Raw genomic sequence first — 19,923 nt, 5'->3', positions numbered from 1 at the left:
TTATCTTTTATAAAAATCCCAAAGCCAAAGAGAGCTCTCCTGGGTCAGACAGACTGTGTGTGGCACAGACTGGGAGGCCTGCGGCTGTCCTCTACAGCCTCTGGGAAACCTTTCTTTTCTCTTGCACCAAAGCACCCTACAGTCTTACCACCGCTCACAGCTCAGTAACAGACCTAGCACCTCTAGCCATTAACTAATGCTCCCTCCGTCTGCTTACCAAGACTGAGCTGTTATGTGAATTGCCTGGTGCCTCTGAGTCATTCGATGTGACAGCTCTGGATTAGAATTCTGTGCTCAGAACATTCTTGTTGATCCCGTTAATTCATGGTCTGTTAATGTCGGTCTTAATTTTTTAAACTATTTTTGTTGTTCACACCTAAAAGCAACATGCAAAGGTCTGACTGCCCAGAACGTGCCCACACCCACCCCTTACTACCCAGTCCTTTTGCATTTCTTTTTTATTTCCTTTTTCTTGCTTACCTCTAATCACTTTTTGCCTTACCCTTGTCAGCATTTTTTGCTTGGTTTGCCTCTCTCTGACCCTTTTAAAGGATTTTTTTAAAAGAACAATTGGGACATACTATTTTACCAGGGGCTGTACCCAGCTGTGGGTGGCTTTTGGAATAAATCAGTTTAAAAAAAATGTACAGTGTCTCTAACTATGGAGTGAAGAGTAGCTATTATGGGTTGCAAACTCAGCAGTGATTTTAGCTTGAGTGTGTCAGAGCTTTTGAAGTCTGAATGATACTGCTCCTTATGTGCACTATCGCCAGTAGAGGCCACCAGCAACACATTTCATGGACAAAACAACAAGCTTACTTGCTAATTACAGAGACATCCTGTGATTGGAGTGAGTTCCTGCATCCTTAGCATTCCTAGACGAGAAACTCATCAGATCCGCAAGCGATCTTTTAATTTGCCACCAGTCCACACATGATTGGCCAAAACTCAGTGATCAACAACAATGTCATAATTCTGTGGTTATTGTAGAACTGGCTTTTCCTACAGAGTGCTGTTTTCACGATTCTTACATGTGTGCAAATATTTTTACCTCCAAAGAGTACCATTTCTATCCTTTTCTGGCAGTGACACTGTGCAATATAGCTCTTAATCAACATGGCAAGAAACACTACTATTGTGAGGGCTTGCTTCGTAGTCTGATGTGATAGCGTTGGATAGGAATTTTTTTAAAAAATAGAAAGATTCCTGCAACCCTACCACTTTGTGTCATGATCCTGTTTGAGCTTGTAAGCCAAGCAAGATTGTGCTTGCATCTGCACTTGGATGGGAGACCTCCAAAAAACTTCAAAATGAGCTAATGCTGCATTATGATGCAAGGAACACCAAGCCGTTGGAGCTGCTGCCTATCAGGTGAGGTGTGTAAATTGCTGATGATGTGGATTCATTAAAGAGTCATGACTCTTTTTCATAAGTGGCGGTGCTGCTGAAAGGAGAACTAGCCAAATTCCAACTGCTGCTTCAAGCTGGTGCATTCTCCATATTTGCATCCTCAAGCATTCAAAAATGAGTAAGACTCCAAAAAATCATGAGGTTTTTGTTTCCCTCACCCACCCAAAATGCTGTTCTTTTTCATTGCCTTCTGGTTTTTTGCCTTTAGGGTGTACTCAGGTCATGCTTTCAAGCTTTTCTTTGCAAACTCAATGGCTAGAAACTATTTTTTTTCTTTGTGGTAGCTGAGATTCTCACATGTTCATTTGACTCCAGGAGATGGGGATTAAAGAAAAACACCAAACATCATAAGCCTCATGTAAAATCACAAGAATATGCTTCTTCACACTGCATTCTTCTTCACTTCATTTCTCAAATGGATGCGTGGTGGTATGAAGTCATGTGATATAGAGGAATGTGCATAGGATTGGGAATCAGGAGGTCCTGAATTGTCATCCTGGTTCTCTGACTCGCTGTGTGACTTTGGCTATGCCACAGCCACCCTCTCTGCCTCAGTTTCCCCATCTACAAAATGAAAATACCACCTCACTTGGCAACTCATGTGTTTATATTTACACAATACAATGAATAGCATGTAAAAAGAATGATTGTGTGCTTTAAACAGCTGCCATGCTTCTCCCAGGTGGCGTGTGAAGGGATCTCTGTATTAATTTCATAGAGTGCCTTGGGGTTCTTTGGCATGAAAGGTGCTGTATGAATGCTCACTGCTTTGTTTTATTTTTTAACCTGACCCCTCCACCCCCCGGGATTTCTATTAAAGCGACTGACAGAGAGCTGTAGCCAAACAGCAGGTGTTCATGCCCTTACAGCATTCAGATTTTTATTTCAGGAGCTGGCCAAACTTAATGGCATGACAGTGTCCATTGTAGCAGCAATTATGCCTGCCCCTGTGTTCTTCAGGCCACTCTGTCTTCTTGACCTCCGGCCCGTTACACAGAGGAATCTGTTGAACTGTATCTTACATTTGTTCACTCTAAAAGCAGCCCTTGTGTTATTGTCAGCAGCACAGAACGTGAACGGAAGTGGAGGCAGATGCTGGCCCCAACTTATTTCTGTCTCTCCCTTCACTGGCAAACTGTGATCCAGGCAAAACTTTTGCTAGGCAGAAATAAATAGTCATCACCACCACAGTGTCCCTAGTGCAATCGCATGTCCAGGTCTTCTCATCGCAGCTCCACCAGGGATCGCAATGGTGGGAGAATTAATGTTGATTGCCACTGACATTTCTATCACCACGTTGACTAACCATTTTCAGAGCCGGTCTTGCTAATAGGCTGGTTAAGAATCCAGTGACAGGTTTACACTAGTGCTTCTGCTATTGGTACCCAAGGATGGTAAAACTTGAGAGGCAACTGCGTAGATAATGCCATAGGTTGAGCAATGTAACAAGGGGATAACTTGCCATGATTACTGTCCACTGAAAAATAAGGGAGTTCTGTCTCTGCAGCAAGATTAATAATTCAAAAAGGGAATTGTCTGTCAGTCGTAAAGAAGTGTTGCAAGAGGGAAGATGCACAGAAGCAGAGTTGGGCGAGTGCTGCAAATAGTTTCATGTAAATGTTAGCAATCCAGTAAATCCCTATGTCTAGGAATTCCTAATTCCCGCTAGGCCTTTAGTACCTAGCCTGCAGGACCAGGCAGTGTCACTGGCATGCCTGCAGGGAGTCACAGAGAGCAAATGTTCTCATTTGCACGTGTAAGTATTTGTACAGAAAATGTTTACATGCTTGTCCAATTAGGGTTCAGAAACAATACCATGTGACTTATGTAATTGCAGCTAAGTGGCCGAGCTGGAGTGTTGGCTGTGCACTGAATACTTGCGATGAGCATCTGTAACCGCCTGAATAAACTTGATTAATGAATTAAAATCTGGTGCAAATTGCTCATGACTGCCTTGAAAGCAGAAAAAGCCATTGTTTTGTCAGATGATAAATTATCCATTGCGGAGTCATAGTTTTTAAAGCCAGAAGGGACCTTTAGGATCATATAATCTGACCTCCTGCATAGCACAAGCCATGGAATTTCACCCCATGACCTCCACATCAATAACTTGTGGGCGACCCATTTGCTCAGCTTGGTGGGGAATGCTATTCATCTGGCACCAAACCAAAATGGAAGTCAGGCTCCATCCTCCTCTCTCTTGCTCCCTATTCCGGCATTGTTCCTCTGCAGGGCGATGACTCCAGCTGCCCACCATCATTAAATGCCAACCAAGCACTGTGGGCCTCATGTGGCAATGCACCCTCTGTCTCTTGTGGGTAAGGGAGGGCTGCAGCCAGTGACATCAGCAGCTGTTTTTCATTCTTTGCACCAAAGTTCTTCTGTAGAAGCAGGAGGGGGATCCCAAAAGCCCTGGGAGTCCCGACATCTCTTAGGGCCAGCCTGTGAAGTGCTTGCTCCTACTGACGAAGAGCTGCTCACATGAAAAGTCTCATTGGTTTCAGTGCAATCCTAAATAAGCACTGGCCGGTGTGATTAATCCCAGCTCTCCGGCCTGGCCCTGTGGGTGTATCTTTCCTCCTGGTTCAGTGCTCGCTCCCTTTAATCAAGTGGAGTGGTGTGTACCCAGGACAATGCTGCTGCTGAGGTTTTTGGCGTGATGGTGTCAGGTTTCGCTGCTGTGGTTTATCAGCTGAATCAAGCCCATTGTTAGACTGTGGGGATTCGGGCTTGTTGGTTTTGAAAGCTCAATCAATTAGAGAGTGGAGTGAGAGGTTTCTGCAGTTCAGCCAGCGGGACATTGTTCAAGGTCTCCGAAGTTCCATGTTGCATTGAGCAGGATCTTTGCGTACTCTAGAGAGGAATAAAACTGATTCCCAAGAGTGCAAAAACGGTAACAAGCAGGACACGTCTCTGGAGTCCTTCTGCCCACGGAGTCCCCAACGTGAATGCGAGTGGAGAGAGCTGGTAGAATCTACCACAATTTATGTTTCTGATGGAGTTGCTACAGTTTAGGCCACGTACCTCTCGAGATGGCCTGGAGGATCTCAGACATGCTGGGCTCTGCACTAGACTAATTTAGGCTCTGCACTTGTACCCTGTGGAGGAGGCACTGATGCAATGGACGCAGGAGTGGCCCAGATAGCTGAGCAAAGGCTGTTGGGATCAAGGAGACGCGGAGTCAAGAGGTTTGTTAAGCAGGCGTCCCGAGCTCTCTTGAGCTGGGTTTTTATTAGTAATTAGAACAAAGAGCATGAGATCACAGTTACTTGTAACATATTGATTGGTTCACCCATAGCCATCTCCCCTTGTGCAATATATCATAATTGGTGAAGGGACTACGTAAGCTATTGGAGGGGCTACGTGCACTATTGCCTAGTCTGTGCTTAATCAATAACCTGAGCATTGCTTTACCTTAAGCCAGGAGTAAATGTAATAAACATGTGTGTGGTTTGCCAGCACAGCATATTTTCACTACAAAAGGCACCCGGCCTTTCTGTTGAATCCGTATAGATCTCTGGACACCTGATGGGTAACACCCTGAAATCCACTGCTTGACAATAAGTAGCAAAGGTACAAAGATTCACAAGGTGGCGGTGGGCAATCACCTGCTACAGGCCAGACCGTGATGCCCCTCATCCTGCTGGATCCCTGGCTCCTGGGAGTCTGCTGTTCCTTATTCCTGGAGTATTCAAATCAAGGGCACAGGGCGCTGCTCAGCAGGAGTAAGGGTGCCCAGTGCCTGGCCTTCATTGGACGGGGACGCGCCCGATGAATGAGTGCTGCTTTCCCCATGTCAGAGCCCTGGTGTGAGACTCGGTGAGGGCAGGGCCTGCCGGAAAGCGCAGCTTTCCTTAATGCTCCCTTCCCAGATCCACTCTCAGCATTTCGGCTTTTCTCCTGGATGGCCCGGGATTTATTCCTCTGCTCACCCGTCCTCGGCCCAGACAGCTGGAGCGCTCCCCTTCCAGCCCTCAGCCTGCTGCCAGCAAACTGTTGAATTCAGTGCTTGGGGGAGAGGGGCAGGCCAGCGGCACACACGGGTGGAGAGGAGAGAACTGCCAGGAGCAGGGGACACTGGGCGGCTGAAATCAAGAGCGGGGGGGGGGGGGATAAAGTCCCTTTAAGCCCCTTGACTTGTTCGCTCCGGCTGACATCACCAGGCAGGGGAGGGGCCTGCCTGCTGGTCATTGTTACTATACATCACTTCCTAGCTGCTGCCATCTAACCGTTACATCGCCCAGCGGCCGCTATAGGTGCAAAGTGGATCTCGCTCCGTGTGTGTCTGTTTGGTTTCTCCTGCTGCTGCTGCTCCACGAATTCTCCTTGGGGAGGCGGGGGAAGGATTCAGGCTGGAGCTGCCTTTTTCATGGCTTTTCTTCCCCGCGATGAGCTGCAGAGTTCTGCCGCCAAGAGACTCTACACGAGGTACGAGGGCTTTATCTGCAGATGTTAACGCGCCCCCCTGCCGGGGCTGGAGCCGGGCTCCAGGCTCCTGGGTGGCGGCATTAGAGCGCTGGCTGCGAGCCGGGGCGCAGCAAAAGTTCTCCGGCTTGAGCGAGCCGCGTTGCTGCGAGGGTTTAACACGCCGGTTCGGCGGGCAGCCCCCCGCTGTGCTGCCCCGGCCCGGAGAGACGGCGGAGCAGCCGCCGGCTAATCGCTGCTGGGTCCGGTGCAGCTGTGCACGCCCGGGCTGGCTCCGTCGCCCCTTGCTGGTAGCCCGGCTGTCGGCGGGAACGTGTTTCCTGGGGACTGTCTCGCCCTCGGTCCCAGCGGGCCGGGGAGGCTTCGCAGCCCGGCCAGGGGCTCTGCTCCAAAGCGAAACCCAGGGGTCAGCTGGGTGCACACGCGGCTGCAGTTAGCGGGGTTTTACCGGGTTTCTCTTCCGCCTGCGTCCTGGGCTGCGAACCCTCCTCGTCAGAAACGGAGCCGGCTTTCAGCAACCGCCGCTCGGATCGCCCCGGCCCTGGCGCAGACGGGCGTGGGGGGAGAAGCATCCCCCATCCCTGCCCTGGCACTGGTTCATTTAGCCCCAGTCCAGAAGGGTGGGTGTGTATATACACACACACACACACACACACCCACGGGGGTTTGAACCAGGGACCTTTACTGCTAAAAGCAGCAGGTTCCCGCTACTGCAGCTGGCCGCAGGATGGCGGTTCCCTTACACGGTAACTTTAGAGGTTTTTAATTCCTTACTATGGAACAAGCCCCTGCCGGTGTCTGATGCAGCCTGATCTGGGATGTCCAGCGCTGCTCAGACTGGAGCAGAGCAGGTATCTGAGTTTCTCTATCTCAGACCCCTAACCTAAGAGCTAAAGAGTCCCACTTGAAAACCTTGTTGAAACCAACATGTTTCAGCTGTGTGACAAAAATTCATTTAGTTTAAAAAAAATGTTCTCACCAGATGTAGCCTCTACCCCCTGGAACTGAAGGAACAGCTCCAACAGCCAGCAGCTGTAGTGGATTCTTGTCCTCTTGACAAGGGAGGGACAGAGGCCCACAAGTGTGGTTTACCAGTGAATCATGTGAAACAATGGCAGGATGCTTGATTCTGCATAGACCAGTGCTGCTTTCTAAAACGTGTAGCAAGGTAGGCCCTGCTCTGAGTAGCTTACCGTCTGTTTCAGGTGAAAAAGGGTACACGGGAGGCCTGCAATTCATAACATGCACTGAGGATTCTGGGTGCAAAGATAAGTGGAGGGGGGTTGGTTAGAAATGGGTTTTCCGGAGCGTTTTGTAAGAGGAGAGGAAGTGCTGGCGTGTGGGAAGTGAGAGGCTGTTACTCTCATGGGGGCACAGAAAGTGTAACGATAAGAGCAGGAGAGAGAATACTGCACCCCTCCTAGTAGAGAAAAGCTATGCTATGGTTGTAATTAACATATAGGAGATTCTTTACTGAAACTGCTGGCCACACAGACCTGTAGTTCTCTTTGGCTCTCTTGCTCCTAGAGTGACTAACTAATTGTGTTACTTAGCATCATGCTAAGATTTGGCCTGGACCAAGCAGTGATGGGTGGGAGTGTTGATTACATTACACATTCAGAGCAGAGGTAGGTTTTGCCCAAACCTCAGTCTCAAAGCAAAAAATGGATGCCACACACATAAAAGTAGAGAATGTTTTCATGAACCACATGCAAATGGAAATGGCTGTGTTTTCCCAGCTCTGGTCCTACCTGTTACTTGAACCAAATCGCAGAAGTCTAGTGAGCTGGAGAAAGTTTGTGACCGTAAGATATTTCTGTGTTGCTATCAATATTATCCGCATTTCCATTTCTCTCCAGCAATGGAACACAGTCTCTGTAATACCTGGATTTTTTTTTTAAATTCCCTCTAATCATACACAATATGGTGGGTTTTCCATTGGCCCCTCTTTGATACATGCTTTACACAATAATTCAACCCAGCAACTAAAGGGTTATTTGTCTGAGTCTATTGAATATGAATTGAATAGACCACCAGGTGCCAGTTTAGGGCTCCCCACCCCACCCCCATTGACCACCAGCTACTGGTAACAGCCAAAAGAGCAGGGGTGGCCAACCTGAGTCTGAGAAGGAGCCACAATTTACCAATGTACATTGCAAAGAGCCACAGTAATACGTCAGCAGCCCCCCCCCATCAGCTCCCAGTGCCGCCCCCTCCCTCCCGATCAGCTGTTTCGTGATGTGCAGGAGGCTCTGGGCAGGGGGAGGAGCGAGGGCACAGCCGGCTCAGGGGACGGGGTAGAATGGGGGCAGGGCCTGTGGCAGAGCCAGGGGTTGAGCAGTGAGCACCCCCCGGCACATTGGAAAGTTGGCGCCTGTAGCTCCAGCCCCAGAGTCGGTGTCTATACAAGGAGCCGCATATTAACTTCTGAAGAGCAGCAGGTGGCTCCGGAGCCACCGGTTGGCCACTCCTGCAAAAGAGAATGCACTGTTGCAACTAGTGGTTTAGCCTACACCTGTTTTAGGCTGGGGTTGTGGAAATGTTTGCTACCTTCTAAGCAGGTAGAGTCAATCTCTCTTACTTCTTGCAAACCTTTTTGTTTATTTAAACTTTAATGATTTCTGTGATGGAAATCCAAGTGGGTGTTTTGCGACTCTTTAATACATGCTCACCCCTGCATGGTTTCCAGAACTGCATGCAGTGCTGCACAACTGCTCATTCAGGGAGGGATAGGAGAGGTGGGTAGATGCCCCACCTCTTGCAGGTTGATTCATCTAGACCGCTCTTAGGAAAGAGGTGAGCTGCTAAAATCCACAGCAAATGAAATTTGGCCACTTCAGCTGAGTTTTTGGAGTTGCTTGAACTCAGACTACGAGGGCTATGAAATTCCCACAAACCACGACTGCTGTGACTGAATGTCGCACCCCTCCCCCTGCTGGGAAAATACACCACGTTGCAGCCTTGAGACTGTCCTTTTGTGCCTGACATACATGCTTTGTGCACCCAAAACTCCCATTGGCTTCCAGGGGAATCTCACATGCTGTGGAATGCGGTCGCGCCTTTTGTGTTCCAAGCTCATTGAGGGTGGCTGGGACAGTCACCTTAAACACTATGCAACAGCATGTACAAGGACTGAAAGTGGCCAGGCATCCTGGATTATGATTTGTGGTGGATACTGTGGCTCAGACTCCTCCTTGGGGGGGTGTCCTCTGAAATCCAAAAAGTTAAAGGCCTTCTGCTTTAACAGGCCCTTCTGCAGATTGATGAGGCTGTGTGGGAGAGAGGTCAGCATGTTCTTGGGAAAGCAGAGCAACACTGAATGCGCATCCCAGGCACATTATCAATCCTACGTGGAGAGGACATTAGCTAATGGTGCACTCAGATCAGAAACGAACAAAGCTGGCACGAAGGCTTGGATAAAAGACCATCCTCCCCAGTGCTGCTTGTTTGAAAAGACTCAGACAGACCCCAAAGCATTTAGAAATGTTCCTAATTTCCCCTGAGCATGGGATGAACAGCCTCTAGCATCCAGTTCATTAGTGTTAATCCAGCATTTACCTGACCTAGCTGTGTGGGGGGTGGGCAATTTATTATATCAGAGTCTCTCAAAGCAGCCTGGTTCTTCCTCTTAATGAAGGTGCCCTATTGTGAGAGACTCATGGGCTGCATTTTGCCAAAGCCAGTGAAAGCTGAGGTAGCTCAGCACTGGCACAATCGGGCCATATGAAGCCTGTGTTTGGAAAGTGTTTTAACAGAGCAGGGGAAAGCCAGTGCTATGGATTTACTAATCCCTTGGGGGAAAGGTCTGTGATCCCCAAGTACAGCACGGAGAACCTTGTGCAAGTCACAGTTCTTCCGTGCCTCAGTTTCCCCATTGGTAAATGAGACTAATGAAACATCCCTCAGAGGTGGCATGAGGCTTGCTTAGAGGCTGCGCTCCTTACTTAGATACATTGCTCAGGTCGGACTCCGGCTGGCTGCAGTAGAAAATGTGGCACTATGGCCCTGCAGGAGTGTTGATGCAGATTGCCTTTTCTGAGCAGCGCTGCCCTTCTGAAGAGACCGTGCGTAATCACTCACCTTTGTACTGCGAGTCATGGTAATGATCGATGGTGTGGGCCTGGCTGCTTGCTCCAGAAATCTGAGCAAAGCTGCAGTCTGAAATGGGAGAGGGGTGTGGCGAGCGAGGCCAGGGCTGTTCTATTCGTCCCTGGTTTAGAAACGTGCATCTCTGCTCAGAACAGTTCCACTTGAAGTGCTTTACACCAGATCCTGGCCACTCTCCCATGCTAGAAAAGGGCACCAGGGCACAATCCCCCAACACACACACACACCTTGCATGGGACTGCCAGAGTCCTGGAGCTGTGCTTTTTTAGGGCGCTTGTGTAGCCATCTGGTGCGTGGGTGTTAGTTTCCCCTCAGGGCTCAATCCATAGTGGATATAAGTCCGGAACAGCCCCCACCTGTATAGTTCTGGAGGTCCCAGGGTCAGTCCCTGGTGTGTCAGCCGGGAGGGCATCCAACACATTTGCACCAACTTCTAAATTGCCCCCTTCTGCACTGCTCTAGCCCTATAACTGCAGAGAATCTGGGGTCTAGGATTCAGATCCCAAAGCAGCCCGCTGAGTGCCCTGAAAAGTTTAGTGGTTTTCTTTCTTTTTGAATAAAAGCCAAGTTGAGCAGAAGATCCATATAACAGTATGTCCATCACCTGGGCGATATTCCCTTGGGAAGAGCCTATATCCATATTGCAGCATTTTTTTTTAATAGCTCCCAGAGCTTGCAACACTCCATGAAACATTCAGATCTTTTTTTGGACACACAGCACTCAGAGAAGCAAGCCTCCAAAGCATTCAAAGAAATGGCTGTGTATTATTTTGGACGTGAGGTGATGTGTTTTGTGTAGTGAAGGTGAAGTATAATTGGGAGCAAAAGAAAATACTTTCGCCTGTGTGATAAGATTGCTATCTTTTGAAATAAAATGTAGTAACCACCTCGTGAATGCAGAATGGTCATCTCCTTTCCCTTTTCTGTTCAGTCACTGGCTTTTCAGTTGCAATTACTCACAAGGTGAAAATTAGCAGGTGACTTTTGTTCCATGGACAGCTAGGAACTGGACTGAAATCCACCGACCCGTATCAACCCAGACTGGAACTGAATAGGCAACGTAGCGATGAAAAGCTTCATATCTCGCTGCAAATCCTCTGAGCCATCTATGAGAGGTTTCTGATTGTTAGTGGTAAGAGAAACATCACTGAAGCTTTTTCAAGAAAATACTAGAGATAAAAAGAACATGACTGGATTGTTCTGTCTAACTGGAAAGGAGTTCGGGTGAAATGCATCCTTTGAAATTGCACATGTAGACTAAATGGCTGGAATCGCTGTACCAAACCTAAGTGTTTAGAGTGGTAACATTGGGAAGGAAAAACTCTCCTGTTGCATAATTAATTTTGATGCAGGTCCCAAGCAGTTGACCATGCACAAGTTTCCCAGGGTGGATACCGATTGGCATACTGCAAGTAGGCAGGCACCTTTATTTGGTAGGACAGGCAAATAGATGGAATTGGTGCAGCGAGTTATACATGCGGAGTGGCAGGCACTCGCTGCAGGGTTAATTGACTGGACCACAATGATTCAGACAACAAATGAGTTTTATTTTGCACTGTTGACTGTCTTCCCTGCACTCTGTTCACCTCACCTCTGCTGGCACAACTTCTGCAGTTCTAAACAGCTACTCTCCTTCCCACCAGTGTTTCCTCCTTCTCCCAAATGTGCATTTCTACTGCCAAACTCCCCCCCTTCATGCATGGCAGGCTGAAGGACATAGATCTCAAGCAGGTGTACGGTCTGTAGACCACTGGAAAGCCAACAATGCCCCTCTTTTGTGTTACAAGGCCTTTGTTTTTAGCCCTGATTTATCAAACCTTCAAACTGCTATATTACATTTGGAAAAGCCATTTTAGATCATTTTTAGGAGTTGCTAAAATATTATTAGCTATAGTTTTTCTGCCCCCACCTACGGCCTGTGCGGCTGAACTCATGGCACCAAGACAGCCTGGCTTGGCAGGAAAAAGGGTCTGAAAAATCGCACACACAAACATTTCTCAAATGTCTGTGCTGCGTAACAAGGGGTCTAGGCAAAATGCAGGATTACTTGGTGTGGAGTAATGGTTTTGTTGACATCTGTTCGGCTTGCAGAACTTGTGTGTAGTTTTAGCATTCACGAGTAATGTGGTCATCCCAGACTGAAGCCAACAGAACATTCACTCCCCCACAGCAGCAGGCATTCCGCGAGCAACTGGATGGTTTTGTGGCTAAGGCACTGGACTGGAACTCAGGAGATGTAGGCTCGTTTCCTGGCTTTGCTACAGACTCCCTGGGTAATCTTGGGCAAGTCACCGTATTTCAGATTTCACCATATTTAAAAGGGGGATGATGATGATGATGAAGATCCATCTTTTCTCTCAGCCTTTGTCTCTCTTGTCTATTTAGAGTGTAAATTTGTTGGGGCTGGAGACACCTCTTACTATGTATATGTACAACCCATAGCACAATGGGGTTCTGCGCTTAGCTTTGGCGTCCAGTTGCTATGTAATACAAATAATAAATGCATTGCCCTAAACACACAGACATGCATCTGTGTATATAGGTCATCAGAACACTTTATATTAGTCTTCCAATCAAGATGCTCTATCAGTATTCCCTATGCCAGTTTAGCTGAGTGGCAGTTAACTAACAGAGCTTATGCCAGACATTGTGCATGTTATGTCATCTTCCCTCAAGCAATAGCAATCCCTGCATTTTTTTGTCCTAAAATATTTCATATTGTAGAGCAGATACGACAAACGGATGGAACAGAAATAGCACTTTAGTGGGGTGGCAGGCTTCGGAGTTATGCAATTCTCTCTGCCCTTTCTATCAACTCAAGTCAAACCAACCAAGAGCTTCTTTGCCAGGGTAACAAGCCTTTTGGATGGGCAGAAGCGGTAGATGTGGTATAGCTTGACTTTAGTAAGGCTTTTGATACTGTCTCGCATGACCTTAGCATAAACAAACTAGGGAAATGCAACCTAGCTGGAGCTACTATAAGGTGGGTGCAAAACTGATTGGAAAATCGTTCCCAGAGAGTCATTATCAGTGGTTCACAGTTATGTTGGAAGGACATAACGAGTGGGATCCCGCAAGGATCGGTTCTGGGTCTGGTTCTGTTCAATATCTTCATCAATGATTTAGATAATGGTACAGAGAGTACACTTAAAGTTTGCAGCCGATACCAAGCTGGGAGGAGTTGCAAGTGCTTTGGAGGACAGGATTAAAATTCAAAATGATCTGGACAAACTGGAGAAATGGTCCAAAGTAAATAGGATGAAATTCAATAAGGACAAATGCTCCATTTAGGAAGGAACAATCAGTTACACACATACAAAATGGGAAATGACTGCCTAGGAAGGAGCACTGGGGGAGTCATAGTGGATCACAAGCTAAATATGAGTCCACAGTGTAACACTGTTGCAGAAAAAGCAAACATCATTCTGGGCTGTATTAGCAGGAGTGTTGTAAGCAAGACACGAGGAGTAATTCTTCCGCTTTACTTCGCGCTGATTAGCCTCAACTGGAGTATTGTGTCCAGTTCTGGGCGCCACATTTCAGGAAAGATGTGGACAAGTTGGAGAGTCCAGAGAAGAGCAACCAAAATGATTAAAGGTCTAGAAAACATGAGCTATGAGGGAAGATTGAAAAAATTGGGTTTGTTTAGTCTGGAGAAGAGAAGACTGAGAGGGGACATGAGAACAGTTTTCAAGTACATAAAAGGTTGTCACAAGGAGGAGGGAGAAAAATTGTTCTTCTTAACCTCTGAGGATAGGACAAGAAGCAATGGGCTTAAATTGCAGCAAGAGAGGTTTAGGTTGGACATTAGGAAAAACTTCCTAACTGTCAGAGTGGTTAAGCACAGGAATAAATTGCCTAGGGAGGTGGTGGAATCTCCATCATTGGGGACTTTTAAGAGCAGGTTGGACAAACACCTGTCAGGATGGTCTAGATAATACTAAGTTCTGCCATGAGTGCAGGGGACTGGTGACCTCTCGAGGTCTCTTCCAGTTCTATGATTCTGTGATTCTAAGTCAAATAAGTTTAAGTGACTTTGAGGCTTGGGAGCATCCCCCTAAAGTCAGTTCACGGAGAGATGAATGTTGACATTTTAATTGGTCATCCCTGAGCCTTACTGGACAGGGAGACCTGGGCTTGGAAATGACGGCGTTCGCCTGAGCCCTTCCTCTGCTGCACAGCATAGCTCGGTCATGCCTTGCACGTGATGGCCTTGAGTTCCATCACCTGCTATGGGAAGGGCTTTTGCCAGGAGGTTCACTGCTGTGCTGCCCGCCTCGCCGTAGCTCCTTTCTGCCTCCCCCCAGGAAGGGGCCTGAAGAACCACGCTCAGAGTCAGCAAAGGAGCAGTCAGGGGGCACTGACGGGTCCCCAGGTGAGGAGATCATTGGCAGCCACGTTGGGATTGACTTGGGTGGTGAGAAAATCGTTTGGCTGGACAGTGGGAATGTTGCCTTCGCAGGAAATGTTTGTTTTAAAAAGCCTGGGCTGTCTGGGTGGCTAGGAGGAGCCTTTTACCACTAGATTGCTGGTTCAAATCCAGCTGGGGTCAGCAATACCCAAAAGACGTGACCTTTAGGCTGAGACCATGCTGTGTAGGCAGCCAGTCTCCCAGTGCAGCGGTTTCAAACTGGGGGAGGGCGGAATGTATTCTGAGCTTTGCGGCGGGGGGAATACTGTGCACATTTTACCCACAGCAATAAATACCTAACACCACTGATTCCTCCAGACATATCGGGTCCTCAGATGGCGCTGTGCATTTGGCTCTGGATGGTGCTATGCATTTTGATGGATTTGCGTTAAGCTCGAATAGCATTATACAAAGTCGTTGGTATCTGTATGTCAAGCCGTTGGCTACGATGCAGTGTGCACATTTAATTGTAAGCATTGACCACAATTACAGTTTTGCTTGGGCTCTTTATTACAATGGATCGTTGGCCGTGTTTGAATCAATGCCTTACTGTTTTTAATATTTAGTGAGAGTTGCATGGTTTTTTTTTTTAATTGGCATGTGTACTTGTGTGGCGAGGCAGGGACGTAAATTGCTACAGACACAGAGAAGTGGGGCGCAGGTCAAATAAGTCTGAGAACCACTGTCCTAGCAGGCGGGTGCTGGTGAGAGCCTTGGTGCTAATTGGTTTTCTCTTTAGGAGTATTCATGCACTCCATCTGCCCTTGGTACTTCTGCTATATGGAATTAATTTCTGCAGTTGTCCTGGGTGATGTAACCAATTAGGGATTGGCTTAATTTTATTTTAGAAAGGGAATTAGATAGCGTGCGTCTATTACAGCCACAGGATGAAAAGCCATTATCAGGGCTGGGAAATTGATTTGCTGCCGAAGAGACATTTGAAAATTCCTGTACGAACATTAACCCCCACCCCCACGCCTCCATGTGAAGTCTAAGAATGAGGATGCTACATGACAAATAGCAGAGCCTACTGCCGTTGTGGGTGCATTAGAAATACCTGGGTAAGATGGATAGAAATGGCCTGTGCCCGTTTAATTTGAATTCTTATCCTTGGTAGAGTAGCAATGAAAATGTTCCAGTATTTGGATTTATGCCAGTACTTTAAAATAAAAAGCTGGGGGTTGCCTTTCCTTGGCATGCGTCTCCAGCAGGAGCAAAACCCAACTCGGCTGCAGGAAGGTCGAAGATCGGATATGTTGGCATAAGGCTGGAGAACCAGCTTCTGGCCCCTCAGAATGAAAACTGGTACAATGTGGTGTACAGCTGGGAAAAGCTCTTTATGGACTGCAGCTAATGGAAAGATATTCGTCTTTAAAGGAGCTCAGCAGGATGGAAGAGCCTGCCTGGATTCAAAAGAATATCACTCACCTGTGCATTAAAGTGTGATCTCTCCAGCTGTGATTTATATGGAAACTTCAGTGCTGTAAGTGTTCAGTTCCCTGCCATTCTTTGGCCGGAATTAGGGATTTTGTGCCTACAAATTCCATGTTCCTGCCGGAGCTCCTGGGCAGCTAAGGGCTGGCCAGAGAGGTCAGCATCAACAGGGCAGAATTCAGCTCGGGTAAGTGGTCACAGAGGTTGGATTCTTTTCTCTCTTGTCCTCCTCTTCCCCCTGAAGAATCTGTTCCCTGCTGGGGAGAGCAGGCTCATTCTGCTAGTGCTTCTGGCCCTGGATGGGGTACAGTGAGGAGAGCCCTCCATGGCACATTGCCAGGCCTCGCTGAGAACCAGAGCAAAAAGGAGCCGCTTACCTAAATATTTCAGCTCCTTGCAGGGAGTGTTGGCCTGGACGCACTAGGCCTCTGAGCCAAGGAAAACGCTAGGAGAGTGGGCTGCATAGCTGGGACTTGTCCTGTTTCCACTTGGCACTGCCAGGGCATAGGGCTGGGTGAGGAGGGTCTTCTCTGCCCTCGGCCTGAAGTGATGTCAGAGATTCTCTGGTGGGCCCAGCTGCCTCACAATTGGGCCTGCCGCGAGCACGGCCCCCTGGCCTTCTGCAGCTGCTCAGCATGGCATTGTAAGGAGTCTTAGATGACGCTTCATGGTGCGGGTGAAGGGCAACTGAGGCTAGGCCTTCGGCTCCCACCCACATCCTCACTGCTCGTATCTCCTGGTCCCGCTCCCCTCCAGCACTGGGACCCTCCCCCGGTGAATCTGTGGCTCCAAAACCGGTCGGTTCCTGGGTCCTGGCCGGCTGGGACTTGTCTCTGGTTTAGGTTCTGCACTGGTGCCCGTCCCTGTGGTACTTGACTACGTCTCATGCTAGGTTGGCAAATGAGGCCCCTAATGGACAACACAGAGGATTTGGCTCTTTCTCCTCCCTGGGAAGGGAAAGCTCGTCATGGGCTCTGATTCATTAGCAGTAAGTGACGAGGCAGGCAGAGCTGTAGAAAAGAGAGATCTCTGTTAAGCATGATGAGTCTCTAGAGCTTGGGGTAGCAGCCTGGCACTGGCTTGTGTTCGTGAGCCCCTGGTGTCCCTGCCAACTATGTCTCCCCTGAAACTTGACCATCCTTAGTCACTCTTGCTCCTCATATTACAGAGCAGGGCATTTCTTTGGGGGTAGGGAGCCCTGGGGGCCTGCAGGCCCCTGTAGGCCATTTTGAGCCTGTGCTAGTGAGCAGTCAGTTTGCAAAAGCAGAGGGTGGTGGTGAGAAGGGGGGGTTATTGGTTGCAAATGTAGTTCCTTAATGCCCAGGCTGAGTTTGAATTAGGGCATATTACATGCATAATACAATGCAGCTGCCCGTATATGGAATGGTATTGTCAGTGGCAGCACATTAAAGTATTAGGGATCAGGGATATTGCCCAGCAAGCCACATTTCAAGAGAATTAATGATGCATAATTCCATCGGGGTTGGTGGGTGGGGTCTTGGTAGGATAAATGAACAGGAAGCTGGCGAGCTGGACCCATTGTGCTCAGTATTCTAAAGCCAAGAGACATCTCCCAGCCCCTGCAGCATTAAAAATGTTGTCAGTCATCCTCTGCAAGCAGTGTGCGAGCCAGCACCAAAGTCAGAGGTGTTTATAAACTGCTGTTGAGAAACTCTGTGGAGAATTTCAAAAGACCACTTTATTCTCTGTTTTTTATTTTTAAGGGGGGTATGAAAGGCTGGTGAGGATGAGGGGCTAATATCCATGTCTTGAGCCAAACTATTGGGGGCGGATGCTGGGCAAGCTTTCCCCATATAGTTCTGCGGATGTCCGTCCGTCCTACCCCATACCATCCCTCTAGCTGTTCCAGTCTTTGTCCCGGCCTCCTCCACTCCATCCCCCAGCAGCTCTGCTGCTGTATCTTAGTCCAGCCCTGCAGGAACGGCTCCAGCACGCTGCTCTACCAGTACCTCATTCTGCAACACTGCATGCAGTTCTGGTCCCTCCATCTCAAAAGAGATACGTTAGACTAGGAAAATGTAACAGAGAAGGGCAACAAACACCATTAGGGGTATGAAACAGCTTCCATATGAGGAGAGATTTAAAACACTGGGTCTGCTCAGCTTAGAAAAGAGACCACTGAGCAGGGATATGACAGAAGTCTATAAAAGCATGACTGGTGTAGTTGGAGAAAGTGAATCAGGAATTATTAACTCCTTCACATAACACAGGAACCAGGGGTCACCCAATGACATGAAGAGGTGGCAGGTTTAAAACAAACACAAGGAAGTACTTCACACTACGCAACGCCAACCTGTGGAACTCACTGCCCAGGGATGTTGTGATGGCCAAAAGTATAATAGGGCTTTTCTGGAAAATAGGTCTGTCAATAAGGTTATTAGCCAACATGGTCAGAGACACAACCTCTGCTCTGAGTGTCCCTAAACCTCTGACTGCCAGAAGCTGGGATGACAGGGGATGGATCACTCGATAAATTGCCCTGTTCATTCCCTCTGAAGCACCTGGCACCGGCCGCTGTTGCAAGACAGGATAACTGGGCTAGATGGACCATTGGTCTGACCCAAGATGGCCGTTCTTGTGTCCTGGCACAACCCCTGCTTGTTCTGGACCCTGCATCTAACCTCTGCACTTCAAACCCTTCCCTGCATCACTCCCTGTTCCTCGCTGACAGCTCGGCAGGTGCACATCAGTCTGACCTGCAACATTTGTGCCATGTCTCTTTTGGGATCTCACACAGCCAATGAACCGTTATCCTAATCTACAACATCTCAGTGTTGTCCCCGACTCTCAATTCTAACCATACACCTGAACGCTCCCCTGCCACAGGCCTGGCTAAGTCAATCTGGGCCCACCCAGAGATTTGTCAATGAATCTCAGGCTGACCTTAACTCCCCCCCTCCCCCTTGCTATTCCAACCCTGCACCTCACATGGCAAGTACATCTCAATCCTGACCAGTCCTAGACCTCTTGAGGAGAGAATGAAACTCATGTTTTTTTTAAACATTGAGTTGTTTTGCTTTACACAGTTCAGGTGACTCGGCAATAACTTCAGCCCTGACAAGTGAGCCACCAGCTCAGTCGTGAGGCAGGACTGTTTTAGGATGTGATAGTTCAAGAGTAAACTTTACTCCAGATTGCTGCCTAAGCAATCCTTCTTCCCCACTTCATGCCTGCCCAGCTCTGCTGGCCTTTGAGCAGCCAGCCCAGCTTCCAGAATTCAAAACCACTTCCCTGTACAAAAAATAAAATACAAACGCTGACCATAGCCACAAAACAAAAATACATCCTGTATCTTTGCACAACCTGACCATTAAAACTGTCTGTGGGGCTGTAAATCGGGACTATTTTTATACTGTCAGTGGGAAAACTTCCCATAGACTATCTTGAGCTTTCCCTCCTCTAAGGTATTTGTCATTAAATTTTATTTGACAGATCTGATTTTCTAATCGGTTTAGTCTCCACTGGTACAAATAGGATTTTATTTTTCATTACAAGCTAAAGAAAGCTGACATAATCCAGTTGGTAAATTTACGTCATGTTGATCTGATGTTAAATGCAGTTGAGCCAGGGTGAGAGAGGGACATAAAAAGAACTGGTGTTAGTGGTTAGAGAAAAGGACTGGGAATCAGGGGGGACACCACTGAAATGCAACCACTTCTGGAGTAGAACACAGCAGTTGTTAACGACGTGCATCAGTACTGCACAACATTCTAGGGAAGAGCGTGAAAAATACTAACCCCAATACAACTTCAGGGGGAATTTTAAGTCTGCAACTTATAATCGCCTCCCAGCTGGAACTTGCCTCGGACGCCAGGGTTACCAGCCCTACTTGTGTGAAATGTTTGATGTCCCGGTTGTTCGCTGCTTCCAGCAGCACAGAACCCCCTGTGCCATGTGGTCTGTTGGCTCAGTCCTGCCTCTGAAGGAAGAGTGAGTGCTACTGAGTCAATGGTTATGAAAATACTTTACCAAAAAGACAGCGGGATCCCTGTCTCCACACCCATTTCATTGTTAGCGTCCTCTGCCAATCCTTTTTTGTCTACTCGCAGCGGCAGCTATCAAGTAAGACAGAGCGAGGGGGATGCAACCCTGTGCTTAACCATCATTTCTGTGCA

The 19,923-nt window shown here is 48.0% G+C and overlaps 1 protein-coding gene across 1 annotated transcript in view; it reads left to right on the top strand.

The window, feature by feature from the left end:
• Positions 1-5,706: 5,706 nt before the first annotated feature.
• Positions 5,707-19,923, top strand: part of GPSM1 (G protein signaling modulator 1) — a 140,182-nt gene continuing 125,965 nt past the window's right edge. The window contains exon 1 of the mRNA XM_044992587.1: positions 5,707-5,838. Coding sequence (XP_044848522.1) covers positions 5,780-5,838 — 59 coding nt within the window. The 5' untranslated portion in view covers positions 5,707-5,779. The remainder of the gene's footprint in view (positions 5,839-19,923) is intronic.

This window comes from Mauremys mutica, chromosome 18 (assembly GCF_020497125.1).
Source record: "Mauremys mutica isolate MM-2020 ecotype Southern chromosome 18, ASM2049712v1, whole genome shotgun sequence".
Taxonomy (NCBI): domain Eukaryota; kingdom Metazoa; phylum Chordata; order Testudines; family Geoemydidae; genus Mauremys; species Mauremys mutica.
This window is presented reverse-complemented; position numbering and strand designations above follow the sequence as displayed.